Below are 13,309 nucleotides of genomic sequence, written 5' to 3' on the forward strand. Positions count from 1 at the left end.
AACACTGCCAAGGTCGGGTCCAGATTTGTATCTTGGCCATGGTAATGGTAAGGGGTAGACTCAGTCACCTCTTGGTGCCCTGGAATCCGCTCTGCCCTTAAACAAAGGGTTAAGGGTCTCCACTAGCTTTAGTGCCAAATCTGCCAGCTCCATAGGAGACCCTCACGGGGATCCTGGACACCCTCTGGCACTTCAGATGGATGTACTTTCCTCTGCTCAGGTGTCACCAGAAGTCACTGCCACCCAAGTCATTCTCCTTCCACAGCTATAGGAAGAGCCTTGGGCAGGCTCTGCAAAGCAGGAGCCTCACCCAGCTCCCAGCTGAGTGTCACCTGGGCTGCCTCTGCAGAGGAGAGAGACACACAGACCTCACTTGGTTCCTGCACAGAGCTCAGCCTGGCATGGGCAACCCCAGGCTACAGACACACAGCCAGGTTTTCCACAGTCACTCCATTCCCTTTTATAAGCTTCTTGGATTTGTTTGTTTTTTTTAAAGATACCGTGATCTTGGCACGGAGATGGACAAACGCCAACTGCCATTAACCAGCACGTTCTGAAAAGCTACACAGAGCACAACCACAACCCATCACAGCCTGCAAGCAACATCTCCATGTGAGGAGGGGGAAAAGCAGCATTCAGGAGGCTCAGAGAGCTCCTTGCTCAGCCTGAGAGATGACACTTCCACGCCAGCTCTTACCTGGCTCTTCCCGCGCCGCCGGTAGTTCCTTCTCACCAGGTTCTTGTAATTCTCATTCTTCTTGGTCAGGTAATAATAGAGGACACAGTCAGCCACCGTCTGCAATGACACAGGCAGGTCAGGGAACAGAAGGTCCTGTCGTCGTGTGCTGTTGGGGCACAGACCTCCAGGAGCAGCATTCAGAACTGGTCATCACCAGGTCTCCTGCTGCTCCTGAAGACCTACAGCCCAACAGCTTCCCCACATCTCCCTCCCTACGGCTTCCAGTGCAGCTGGAAAAGGGGACAATGCACAGTGTCCTAGTAAAAAGGCTCAGCCCTGCAAAGGACAGACCAGGGCGGTCCTGCCGGCCGTGCAGAGCTGGAGATGGGGTGCTGAGCAGAAATCACCCCGTTGCTGGAGGCGAAGCAGGGCTGACCCCAGATGACCGTGGCAACCAGAGGCAGAAGAAGGAGCTGCTGTCAGCCTGTGTTGCAGTTACACGAGGCACAACCTGCCACCCGACTGTCAGCTGGTGTTATTTCCACCCGCTAAGCGCGCTGGCTCGAGCACAGCGACTTTGTTGTGGCCAGACTGAGATCCCAGCGCTCAGGAGCTGCCATCCCAACTCCAGTGCTTGGCTCCACAAGCACCATCACAGACTGGACACGTTAGGAAAACAGGGAGTCACAGCTAGGACATATCCTGCTCCTGAACAGCACAAAGTGTGCCACGCGGGGAGAAGTCCTCTGCTGAACAAGGTGGGCATCTGAACAGCAACCTCGGGCTACCCCTTCACATACAGGATCAGTGGCTTCACAAAGAAAAATTATCCCCCAGATCCATCATGCCACAAGTCCTCAGGAGCTTGGGGCAGCTGCGTGTGCCCGGGGGTGCCCGGGGGCTGTGCTCACCCCATCCCTCTGCAAGGAGTAGAACCATTTGCAAAAACAGATTGCAACTTTTAAAGTGTTAATTGGATCTCTTTCTAATTTAGCCCTGATTATACACACACACACGCGAACACAAAAACTTACAGTCATCTGTTCCAAGGGCTAAGATCACTATTTTTTTATAATGCAATTTAAAAATCTATTAATTCATTACATTGAGCCATACTTTGCATCTCTCTCCAACAGGATAATGGATGTGTTCTGTATCATAATTACAGCCTGATTTACAAACGAGTACAAATAAAATTAGAAGACATTTTACAGCTTGGAACACAGACTGGATTGTGAGCATCATCCAAGTCCCACCACTTTCGGCTTTATCGAGTGCAAAAGGATGAGGAGCCTGGGATCTTACAGCAACAGCAGCAGCATGAGGTGGCTGCTGCCCTTCCTTGCTGCTTTGGACAGGAAGGTCAAGGTCTTATAAATTATTTCCCCAGCCTGAGTGATGAGGAATCAGAGAATAATTCAGGCTGGAAGTGACCTCTGCAGGCCATCCCTGAGAGGAGAGTGGTTCCCCCAGAGAGAGTGGACACTGTGTGTATGGAACGCTGCATGAGGCAGGCAGAGGATGCAAAGAACTAAAAGGAGCAGAGAAGCAGCAGCTTTTAAATGTTTCCTGCTCAGGGGAGTATTCGTGTGATGGACATAGCTGTGTTTTCAGGCTGGGTCTGTCCAGGATCTGCCCATATGGGACAAGAGACTCACTCCTCCATCAGGTCTTTTTCCCAAACCTTTCTTCCATCAGCCCAATTAACAGCAAAACCAAAAAGCCCAAGCAACACAACACACAAGGTCTAGGAAAGGCCAGGCAATTCCTGTGAGCAACCATTCCTAGACACCAAGGGGAGGTGTGTGTGCTTCCAGGGCACCCACCCGACCTGTTGGATGAAACGGGACTCAGTCCATCCTCAAAAACCTCTCTCCCCCTGAGCAAAAAGACCCCTCAGCTTCGTGCTGGGCAGCTGGGTGCCCACCCCCCGTGTGACAGCCTGGCTGGTGCAAAATGCCTGCGGGAGATGCTGGAAAGCAGCTCCCCAGGCAGATCACGGGGTGGGCTGGCCGCCCACGCGCCAGGCTGGCTGTGTTCACACCTCTCAAGGCTCTGAGCTCCCTGTCTCCCCGCAGCTGACTCAGTCCCTGTCCCTGCAGGGAGCCGGGAGGCGTCTGGACCGTGCCCGGGGCTTGGAGCCACCACCACCACCCACAGGTGCCCAGCTTCTTCTGGCAGCTCCAGCACCAACAGCCAAGGGATGGGAGGAGAGGCAGCACGATTCAGGTTAAAGCCAGGCAGGCAGGCTTACCTTCCTGTCCAGGAAGGATGCGATCAGGCCGAAGTTCTTCGGATGCTGCATGAACCTGCCGGGCGAGAGGGAGAGGGTTACTGTGGGTGCAGGCTCTGACCTCCTCACAGCCAGGCTGCCATGCCCTGTGTGCCCAGAGCAGCAAGGCCAGCTCCCAGAGGGACTCTGGGCTTTGAGAAAATATTTGTCTGCTGCTCAGCTTCCCAGAAACACGGGAACTTTAAATTTAGCCCAGTGGGGCTGGGTTGGCTGGGAGCTTCAATGTGCAAATGTTCATCATGGGGTGGGAGAGCAAAGGGGGCAGTGCCAGAGAACTGCTCAATCTCATGGCCACCCACGCCTGTACCTAGAGCAGGACAGGGCAGGCACAGAGGGCAGGCACACTGGCCAAGGCTTCAGGATCTGGCAAGGAAAGGGCAAGGAATATCCATCACACCCCACATCATGGCCATGGGTGGCCCCGGCGCTGAGCAGGACCCCGAGCCCTGCTGAGCTGTTGGGAGCAGCTGCAGAGGACAGGAAGGGAAACAGGGAAACCCAAACCCCGGGAGGAAGCACAGAGCTGCCACATTGCTGAGTTGCTCAAGACATCCCCGGTGGCACAGCAGCTCTGCTGAACGCTGCCTCATGCCCAGCAAGTGGAGGAGCTGTCAGCAAGCTCATCCCTGGCTCTGGCAGCCCGGGAGGGTACACTGCCCGCCCAGGGGAAGCTGTCCCCACTAGCAGAGATGCCTCCTGCAACAAATCCCTGTGCCTAGCTGGTGTGGAAGCCCTCGGCAGGAGGTGCTGCTGCTGGCAGCACAGTTAACCAATGCACTGCCAAAGCACGGAGAGCCTGGTGAGTGGTGACTTTGTGACAGGAGAGGTGGCCACCAGCACAGAGCCCCGAGGAGCTCAGCAGCCAGGATGAGCCACGTTCAGCACGTTCACCTCTGCCAGCTCCCAGGAGCTGAGAGCTCTGTGCCCCGGGGAAATGGATCGGAGGCAAAAGGTGGGAGAGCTGTGGTGTGGGTGTAACATGGGTAGGATATGGTGAGGAGATCCACGTCTCCAGCCCTGCCAGTGACTCCCCTGGGGCAACTGGCTGAGCTCTCTCCTGCTTTTGCTGCTCTGTCCCAATGCCAAACTTGGAGTCAAGGCACTGAGCTGAACTCAGGGAGGGCCTGAAAACTTCAGCCCATGGCAGCAGGACATGGGTGTTGTCATCCACATTGATGCCATTCTTGATGCAGAGCTCCCAGATGGTTTGGGTGGCACTGCAAGATCCCTGTCACCACAACTGGTCACCAGAACAAAAAAGAAACCAGAAATGCTAGAGGGGACAAAAAAAAAGGAAGAAAGCAAACCAGATGGGCTGCTCAGACAACCAACATGAGGGCACAGAGCCAGAGCTGGCTCCTCACTCTGCACACAGCACAAACCCAGGGCTGACCACAGGATGGGGTTTTCAAGGCCACGTTATCAATAGTACTAACACACTGTCAGGGGCAATGCAGATAACAATCCCCTCTTTTTCATGGGCCAGGCCATCTCCCCATAATGAGAGGTGGATGCTGCATTCTCACACTGCCCAGCACAACACAGCCTCAGTACCTGAGCAGCACCCTGCTCCTTCACCAGCAAACCACAGCTTCCCTGGGAGTAGGCCAGCAATGGGCTCTCAACAGAGACCTGAAATCCTGCCCAAAAGCAAATCAAATCAGGTTCTTCCTCGTGGTTATGCTCTGACAGCTAAATAGTTCAGACCTGGAGCTTGTCAGCCTTGCAGCGCCTGCCTGTTTACTCCAAGAGCCCCTGCCAAGTGGGCTGAACAAAAGGTTGAACCAGGTTTTCCTGGTCTCAGGAGGAGGCCAGCTCTAGGTCACAATCATGGATGACACAACTCCAGTTCACCTTAAAAACCCAGGCCAGAAGCTGCAGCACAGCAGGCACGCCAGGCTGGGGGAGAGCTGGGGCAGCACTCCCTACACCACCCTCCCTACAGCTCCTGAATACCAAAATGAGCTTTGTGAGAGCCCTGAAACCCTGCTGTATTTCTGCCTCGAGCTCTGCATCACCCACGGTGATGACACAGAATCCACCGTGCACTGCAGGATGCACACACTGGGTGTGGATTCTTCCAGCCCCATTAGCCAGGCACAGCCCTGCCATTAAAGACCAAGTAATTAGCCTTTGCGTCATTTGTGGCAAGCCTGGCTGTTTGGAGTGGCACATTTTAAGGCTAATTAGCAATGAGGATTCTCCTCTATCAAAGGCTTGGAGCCGGTTTGCTTGTTTTGTTCTTTTTCGGTCCATCTTGGCAATTAATTATTTCAGCTGCAAACAGGAGGAGGAGGGATCCTGGGCACAGAGAGGCTTCCAGCACGGCTGCCCATAGGCCTGCTGGTAATCCATGAAACCATCCCCTGAATGTCCAGAGGCCAGACTCAGTGGTGCTGCTGCTCAGGACAAAGTGCATCCAAGTACCTCCACGTGTCTCAGGTCCACAGCAGAGAGCACCATTAGAGCTCATCCCACTGGAAGCTGAACTCCAGCTCTGTTTTCACACTCACAGCACACTGGGGGCACCAAGGATACTCCAGCCCTCCATGGAAACACACCTGGATCCTCGCTGAGCTATGGGACACAGGGGAGTCTGGATGTGAGACCAAGCTGAGCACCCACATCTCGGCTGACAGCACGGTGGTACCCAGGGAAGGAATCAGTGACTCCCCGAGTAATCTCACTTGATAGAGCCAAGCTGTTCTCAAGCACTGCTTGCAAACAGGAGAAAGCACCACAGCCAGAGCCTGCACGTGTCTGATGTGGGAACGCATCCATGGAAACAGCAGCCGGTGGCAAATCCTGCAGACAGCAGGACACAGCACTGAGGAACAGGCACCAGCTGGAAGCTGCAGCCTGAGGGGGGTCTACATGAAGGGCTTGGATGTTGACAGCCCCAAAAAAACCCCCTGGACACACAGTGCCCAAAGGACAGCATGACAATCCAGAAAGGAAATGTGTATGGAGTGCCGGGTTTCCCTGGTGTTATCTTTAAACTGGCTGATACAACAGGGAATGCAAAAGCTGAAAAACTTCCTGTTCTCACCCTGCCACAAGCAGCCACTTCCCACAGCCCAGCACAGGGGCAGGAACATCCCAACCATACAGCAAGGCACAGGTTTCTGTGCAGAAGTATCACCCTGTGCCCAGGGGTAGAACAGCAACTCTGGATGTGTCCGTGGGGGACAAGCCAAGCTCAGAACGGGACAAGAGACTCACTCCTCCATCAGGTCTTTTTCTCAAACCTTTCTTCCATCAGCCCAATCAACAGCAAAACCAAAAAAGTCCAGAAATTTGGCTTGGGGAAACTGCTGCCTTAGTGTGCCGGGGCTCCAGCCGCAGCCCTGCACGGATCCTGCCCCACACTCCCCAAGGGCTGCACAGACAGAGTTTGTGTGGGCTGCACTCACTTTTCCCGGAAGGTCTCCTTCTCCTGCTCACTCCACATGTTCATCACCTGCCGGTCCTTGTAGACCTTCATGGGGTCATCCATGAGGCCGTTCATGTTGATGAATTTGATGCGCTGCTGGTCGGCATCGTAGAGCATGGGCGGGATGACGGCGAGCTGGCGCATCTGCTTCTCCAGGTTCTTTGGGGAAAGCACAGAGAACAGCTGGTCAGCACCATGGGCCCGCAGGGGACAGATGTTCCAGAGGAAAAGGACAGGAGGAGGAGCAGGAGAATTCAAAAGCAAGCACTAGACAGCTTTATTGCCGGCGTAATTGTAAATTAAACGCTGAAAGAGGCTATCGCACTCGGCCAGGAAACAATTAATTTTCATTTTGGAATAAAAGGCTTCAAGATCCTGTGTGGAAATGTCTGACTTCAGTGAAACAGCTCCTGACCATGATGAGACCAAGTCTAAGCAGCAGTGGCACTGAGGGGAATGCTGACTCTCTCCCAGCCTCCAAAAGCCACAGGGAGGTTCAGCCCCACACCCCAACTGTGAGGGAGGTGGGCCAGCTTTGCAAAGCTTCCTGAACGGGTGGGCAGAGGGAGGCATTATGTTTCCCTTCCACAGGAATCCTGAATTGCTCCAGGAGGTTTAAAACGTCACTGAAATGGGGCTGTCATTCCTTACTGCAACACCCTGGGACACAATCCGATGCCTTTACTCCATGCTATGGAGCACAAAGTTCATCCAAAGCCCCAGCTGCACCCCAGGACAGGACAGACTGGGCACACTGGTTTCCTTAAGTATTTGCAACAGAGAGGCCAATGTGATGTCTCATTTGTGCTGTCTTCTGGGACTGTCCCCTTGGCTGAGCTACTGGTGATCCCCTGGCACAAGATCACCCTGTGGGGCAGAAGGGATGCTCTGGCCACCCCCCTTCAATTGCACCATCAGTCTGAGTCCTCCCTGTCACCTGGGATGTCACTGCTCAAACTTCAACCCTTGACCCAGGAATGCCAGGTCTCAAGTGCTGCTGTTTTAATTTACAGGCAGATGCTGGTTCCTGGGAGAACAGTCATGGCCAACCCTTCCAAGAAGCTGCTGACTCTGGCCTGCCCAGTGCTGCTCTGCTTTCCTGCTCTGCCTGATCAGACCCAACCTCCTCCTCCTAAAACACATCTCTCTGCAGAGATATGGACATTTCAACACATGGGATTGCCTTCCCCATCCTCACTAGGACACCTCCTGTTTGGACACTGGCTGCTCCAGATGTCCCCTCATGGTGGGAGGTGAGCTCACAGCTGGAGCATCAACCTGGGTAACTTCAGACTGCCTCTGGTGACAGGAGGAGGCCCTGTGCAGGGCAGAGAGGATGTTGGTGGGAGCATTGCCTGCAGCTGAGGGCACAGGGCTCAGTGCTGCCACTAAACCCCACTAACCAGACCTCCTCCTTTCCAGCAATGTGCTGGGCAGGGCAGAGAGCTGGTCCTGCTGCCAGAGATGCTCCCCAGCCCTCACCTCCCTGCTCATTCCAACCCCGTGGAAGAGCTGGAAGGAGCTTGTCTCTCCTCTGAGACAAGCAAAGCAGATTTGGGGCTCAGCAGGTGGCTGTCAGGGTGGAGTTTAGCAGCACACTGCACAGGGGGATGGAGGCCATCAGCTAACACTCCACTTGGCCAGCACCTCCGCAGGGCTGTGAAATCTCCCTCTGCTTCCAAGCTCTGTGTCCCCCACGTTGTCACCTTAACTGGCTAAGGCCAAAGTGCCTGGGATCCCAGAGAGGGATCAGCAGTGGCACACAGGCAGCAAACATCCCAGCTATTGCTGGGCAATGGCTGCTCTCCCCTCCCAAACATGATCCATTCACTGCAGCTCGCCTCTGTGCCAAGAGAGTGGAACCCTTGTGAAACCAGATCCAAACGAAGCCGAGGTCACGGGGATGTTTCAAGATGAATGGAGCACTCCCAGAAGATGTGGGCCAACTGGCTCACGTACAAACCATTCATTCCATAGGATTCCCCTGTGTCAAGCCGCACAGCCCATTCAAAACAAAATGAAACAGAAAATCCCCTCCACCCAGCAGTCTGGGCACTGGCCCTCTTCCCTTCCCTTTCCCCTTTCCTTTTCCTTTACCCTTCCCCTTTCCATCCTCACTTCCAGTATAAACCACAGCCAGGAGGTGTTTGTGGGGTGCTACCCAGGATGAGCAGCACGCTGGGGTTTCAGGTCCCTAAGAGACTGCCAGATGCTGACAAACCCAACCTACTGGCCACCAGCTCCATGTTTTGCTCTGGCAGAACCATTACACAGCTCCATTACATCTCTCACATGGCTGGGAAGATGCTGATGCATATTAAATAAACCTCTGACTTTGGATCCTGTCCAGAAAGTGTTTGGCATCACGGCAATCTCCCTAACCTCAGCGGGACCTAAAGTTAGTGGGATTTGGCAAAGGACTTCACCATGAACTTCCCTTCAGTCCTGTCTTGGCTTCCTCAGAGAAGACAGCGAGGAGTGCAGAGGAGGAGGAAGGAGAAGGGGGTCTCACCTCTTGTTCCGAGAGCCCGTCGATGATTTCGGACACCTCGTGCTCACTGCGTGCGGCTGACATGGAGAGCCCGCCACTGCCCCTCTGTCCTACCCTGCTGGGAAAGGCCAGTGACACACTCAGGCACTGATGCTCCATTTCACAAGCAGCAAACCACACTCAAAAGACCATTCTGACCTCCGTAACAGCCGCATCCCAACGTTCCAGCCAGGCCACCCCCTCCCACACTGTGGGAATGGAGCCTGTGTTTAGGGCTCGCAGGTCAGGAGCCTCAAACCACTTTCCTTACCTGTGTCAACTTCCTGGACTGCTAGAACACAAGGACACTTCATCCCCAACCACACTCTCCCACACATTTTCTTCTGTTCACCCCACCACAGCAATGGCACAAAGGTGTCAGTGTCAGCACCGAGCCATTAGCACCGTGCCACCACATCTGATTTGCAAATGCTGTGGGAAGTTTTAAATCAAACCCATCCATTGACATCTTTTCCTTACAGTCACCGCCACACATCCCAAAAAAATACTTTTCTTATTAAACAGGTAAAAAATTAAAACATTTCTCAGTACCATTTCTCCCTTTCTCTTTCAGACAAAATAAAGCCATCAGTTAGGAAGTTTGGACCCACCCAGTTGTTAGTGGGGCACAACGATGGGATGCTTGCAGAAGGGTTTAGGTTTTCTGCATATCAGGTGACCCCAGGCAAGGTGCCAGGGCTGAAATGGAAAGGACAGGGAGTTTTCAGCAAAAAGGGTGGAGAGCATGAAATCGTGTCTCCTCCTGGCAGAAAACAACATGACCTCAATTGCACTTCCAATGAGGAGAGGAAAATGGACAGGGGGTGGGAGAGACAGGGGACATCCCTTCCAGCAAGACATTTCTCTCCCTTTGTATTGTCTGTGGTCATCCCAATAAACTCTGCAGATGTTTCTGCTCCCACCAAAGCATGTGCATGCATTAAATCACTAACATGACGAAATGCACCTGCAAGTTTTGCACATCTCAATCTGGGCACACCAATAAGGCAGGAATTTGTGCTGTCCCAGCCAGCTGGCCAGCACAGGGGAGCTACCCCTGGCTCTGATGTGGCCAGCTGGGAGATCAGCAAGAGAGGTGAGACGGGCAGTCACATTCCTGACATTTTTGCTCCTTTTGGCTCTGTGTTGAGCCACCCTGGGGAAAAACCAGCAAGACTCACGTCTGCTGGCTCCTCATTTTGACTAGAGAGGGAGAAACGGGACTGAGAGCCACCCCAACCCGCTCCTCCCGCCAACAAATCCCACGCCCATTCCCCAAGAAAACAAGAAAGGCTGTCTGATACCAGCTCAGCCCCTTCCTACCGCTTCTCCTCTAACCTCTGCATGCGCTCCTGCAGCTCGCGTTGCTTCCGGATCTCCGGGAATTGCTTCTCATAGTATTCCCGCACTTTGCTCTCTTTGGCACGGCGCCGGGGGTTATTCTCGATGCGCTCCACTTTTTTTTCCCAGGCCTCCATCAGCTGGTCATAGCGCTGGCAAAACTTCTGTTCCTGAAAGGGCAGAGGCACAGAGGGAGCTCAGAGACGTGCTTGGGAAAGGCGACTCCTCCAGGCTGGCCCTCGATGGCTGCTCGGGCTGAGCGTGAGTCACGTCGCTTAAAGAAATGTAATTTATTAGGACATGGACATGCTCCAGGGCCTGGGACCAACCCCAGGGTGAGTTCTCAAAACAGGCCATCAGGTACCCCCAGGCTCTTTCCTTCCAGACCAAACATATTTGGTGGAGCCACGACTCTTACACAGTGTGGCTTGGCTCTCACATCTGCTTGAGCATCCTCTGGCCAACCAAATGCTTGATTCAGCAGTAAAAGACTTGTGCTGGGGTGAGAGCCCCTGCTTCACACCTCAGGAGAGAGCAAGGTGCCTGCCTGAGGCCACTGAGCACGGAGGGACTGAAACATGGCCTTGGGAGGAGGCACAGGGGGCAGGAGAGCTGCTCCCCACCATGTGAGCAGCGTGTGCAGGGCTGTAATTCTGGAGTCACCAGTTCACTGTGCTGGGGACAGCCTGCCATGGTGCCCAAGGCCAGGCACCCCTTCCTACCCACACACACCAGCCCCAGCATTCACAGCTCTGTGCTGGCAGCTCCATGCAAGGGCCTGGCTCCCCAAAATCAAGGGCCAGGCACCTATCCCACAGCCATACTGCGTGCTGGCCTGGCCACACACTCAGCTCCTTCACCACCCTAGAAAGCAAAAGTTCTTTTCCTGCTGCTGCTCTTCCTTTTTGGCCCACGTGACAAGGACAAGCACATCACCATTCACAACAAACCCAGGATCTGCCAAAACAGGGCACTGCAAAGGGTTTCCACACCATGTCCCCCCAGGTGACATCCTCATGGCACACCCACCCGGCCACCCACCAGGTCCAGCACTGCCCTTCTGACTGGTATTTATGGGACAAGCCTGGTAACACTGAAATAAGATTTGCAATGCAAATAAGTCTCCTCCCATTACGCCCCAAATCTCCTCTCCCTCCTCCAGCCACTCTTGCTGGAGGAGAACACTGACACACAGGGATGGTCCATGTGGGATGACGCCTGTCTGGTCCCTGACAGCCACCACAGTGGCAGCAGAGATGGTGCCCAGCCTCAGCTGAGAGCATCTGGGGGACCAGAGGGGTTTTAGGGCTTCAGTTTGTGTCAGACAAATGCCTTCCAAGGCCCAAATCAGGATGTGAAAGCAGATGTTGCTCTAATAGCAGGCCCCGGGTCACTCCTGACCCTGACACCACTTTCCAGAATGGGTGGCTCAGCACCAGAGCACCCAGCACTACAACAGAGACACAGGAAATCCAGATTTCAAAGGAATAAACTCATCTCTTGCCACCACTTCCCCATGACCAGAAGTCTGAAGCTGCAGGGTTTCCCAGATGCACTTTGTTCTCGTCCCGTTTGCTTTTGGCCACAAAGAAAAATTGGGTGAGGTAAATAAACCCCAAACCAATGGAAATACACAGCAACCTGCAGCCCATGTCACACCAGTCCTGGCACACGGGTTTGGTTTGTCCATCCTGAACCTGGCAATAATTCAAGAACAGCAACACATCTTTGATCTCCTTGGCCTTTTGGAGGCACCTCAACAATAATGTGAGGCAGATAGAGCACCTCAGGCCCTAGAGCTGAGAAAGATAAACACCTTCCCCTGCAAATAAATCAATTCCCACTGGCATGCCTGGAGCTAGAGACTGCCCTGCCTTTCATGGATGCACAGGAGGTGCTTGGGTTTCATCAGGAGCTGAAGGAAACAACCACAAGATGAAAACGAGGAAGGAGAAGAGAAATTAAAATGCCCTAAAACCCACATGGGGTATCTCACACTTTGGGCGAGGAGCTACAGGTAACACCAACAGCCTGCGGCGGCTTGGCAGAGTCACAGCTGCTGCGTTTTCACCTCTCCCAAAGCACTGCCATCAGCCCCCTGAGAACGAGAGCTCCCACCCTGCCAGCAAATCTGCTACTCCTCCTGCTTTCAGAGCATCACATTTGGGAAGAAGCTAAAAATACCCCGTGAGGTTTATGAAGCCGGTGCCCGGCGCTGCCAGCCCGGAGAGAGCCCAGCACGAGGGCTCGGTCTGCTGAGAAGCCTTGAGGCTTTGAAAGGTTTGTCATTCCCTGTGGGAAGGAGCCAGTGCAGGGTCCTGCATTGCCACCATCCCAGCAGAGCCACCTGGCACGGCCCTGGCTGCTTCACAGCCAGCAGGGTGGCTCTTCTTCCTCCTTTTCTTCCACTCCTTGGACCAAGTCGACAAAAGCTTTATCCAGAATTCCTCTTTTAAGGAACTGGCATTTGAAGATGGAAAAAGCAACATCAACATCACGCTGCTGGCTCCCCAGCAGCTCACACCCTGGCAGCAGGGCAGCAGTACCAAAGCTTTCCCCTCGCACAGCTCTGCCCTTCAGAGCACAGCTTCATGATGGATTGGATGAGCATGTCCTTCACTCCCCACCGTGCAAACTTCAAACCCCACTGCAGCTGGGCTGCAGCATCCCCATCCAGTGCTTTTTGCTCCAGCTGGGACACACGCTCCTTGCAATCTCCTGCATCCTTCAAAAGCCAAGATTACAGGCACCTTACAGCACTGTGACCTCCTCAGTTCATCACAGCTCCACCACCAGGACAAAGCTCCTGGAACAGAAGCATCTATTCCTTCTCCAGGCTTCCTCTGAGCGGCCCTAAGCGTGTCCATTCCTGAGCACCCATCTGTGCTGGCTTTCAGCACTGGTGCCCCTCTGCTCCTCTCCCTGGCTGGGCTCAGCAGCCCCTCAGCCTCTCAATCACAGCAGTAAGTGATAGCGAGCCAAATCGGACCTGACATGTGTAGCTAAAAATGGATGGATAGTAACGCCGCCGTA

The 13,309-nt window shown here is 54.0% G+C and overlaps 1 protein-coding gene across 1 annotated transcript in view; it reads right to left on the reverse strand.

Moving 5' to 3' along the window:
* Positions 1-13,309, reverse strand: part of NCOR2 (nuclear receptor corepressor 2) — a 176,172-nt gene that overhangs the window by 88,741 nt on the left and 74,122 nt on the right. The window contains exons 9-13 of the mRNA XM_066331748.1: positions 10,259-10,446; positions 8,918-9,014; positions 6,386-6,564; positions 2,934-2,988; positions 698-796 (exon numbers count right to left, since the gene is read on the reverse strand). Coding sequence (XP_066187845.1) covers positions 698-796; positions 2,934-2,988; positions 6,386-6,564; positions 8,918-9,014; positions 10,259-10,446 — 618 coding nt within the window. The remainder of the gene's footprint in view (positions 1-697; positions 797-2,933; positions 2,989-6,385; positions 6,565-8,917; positions 9,015-10,258; positions 10,447-13,309) is intronic.

Source organism: Sylvia atricapilla, chromosome 17, assembly GCF_009819655.1.
Source record: "Sylvia atricapilla isolate bSylAtr1 chromosome 17, bSylAtr1.pri, whole genome shotgun sequence".
NCBI classification, from domain to species: Eukaryota; Metazoa; Chordata; class Aves; order Passeriformes; family Sylviidae; genus Sylvia; species Sylvia atricapilla.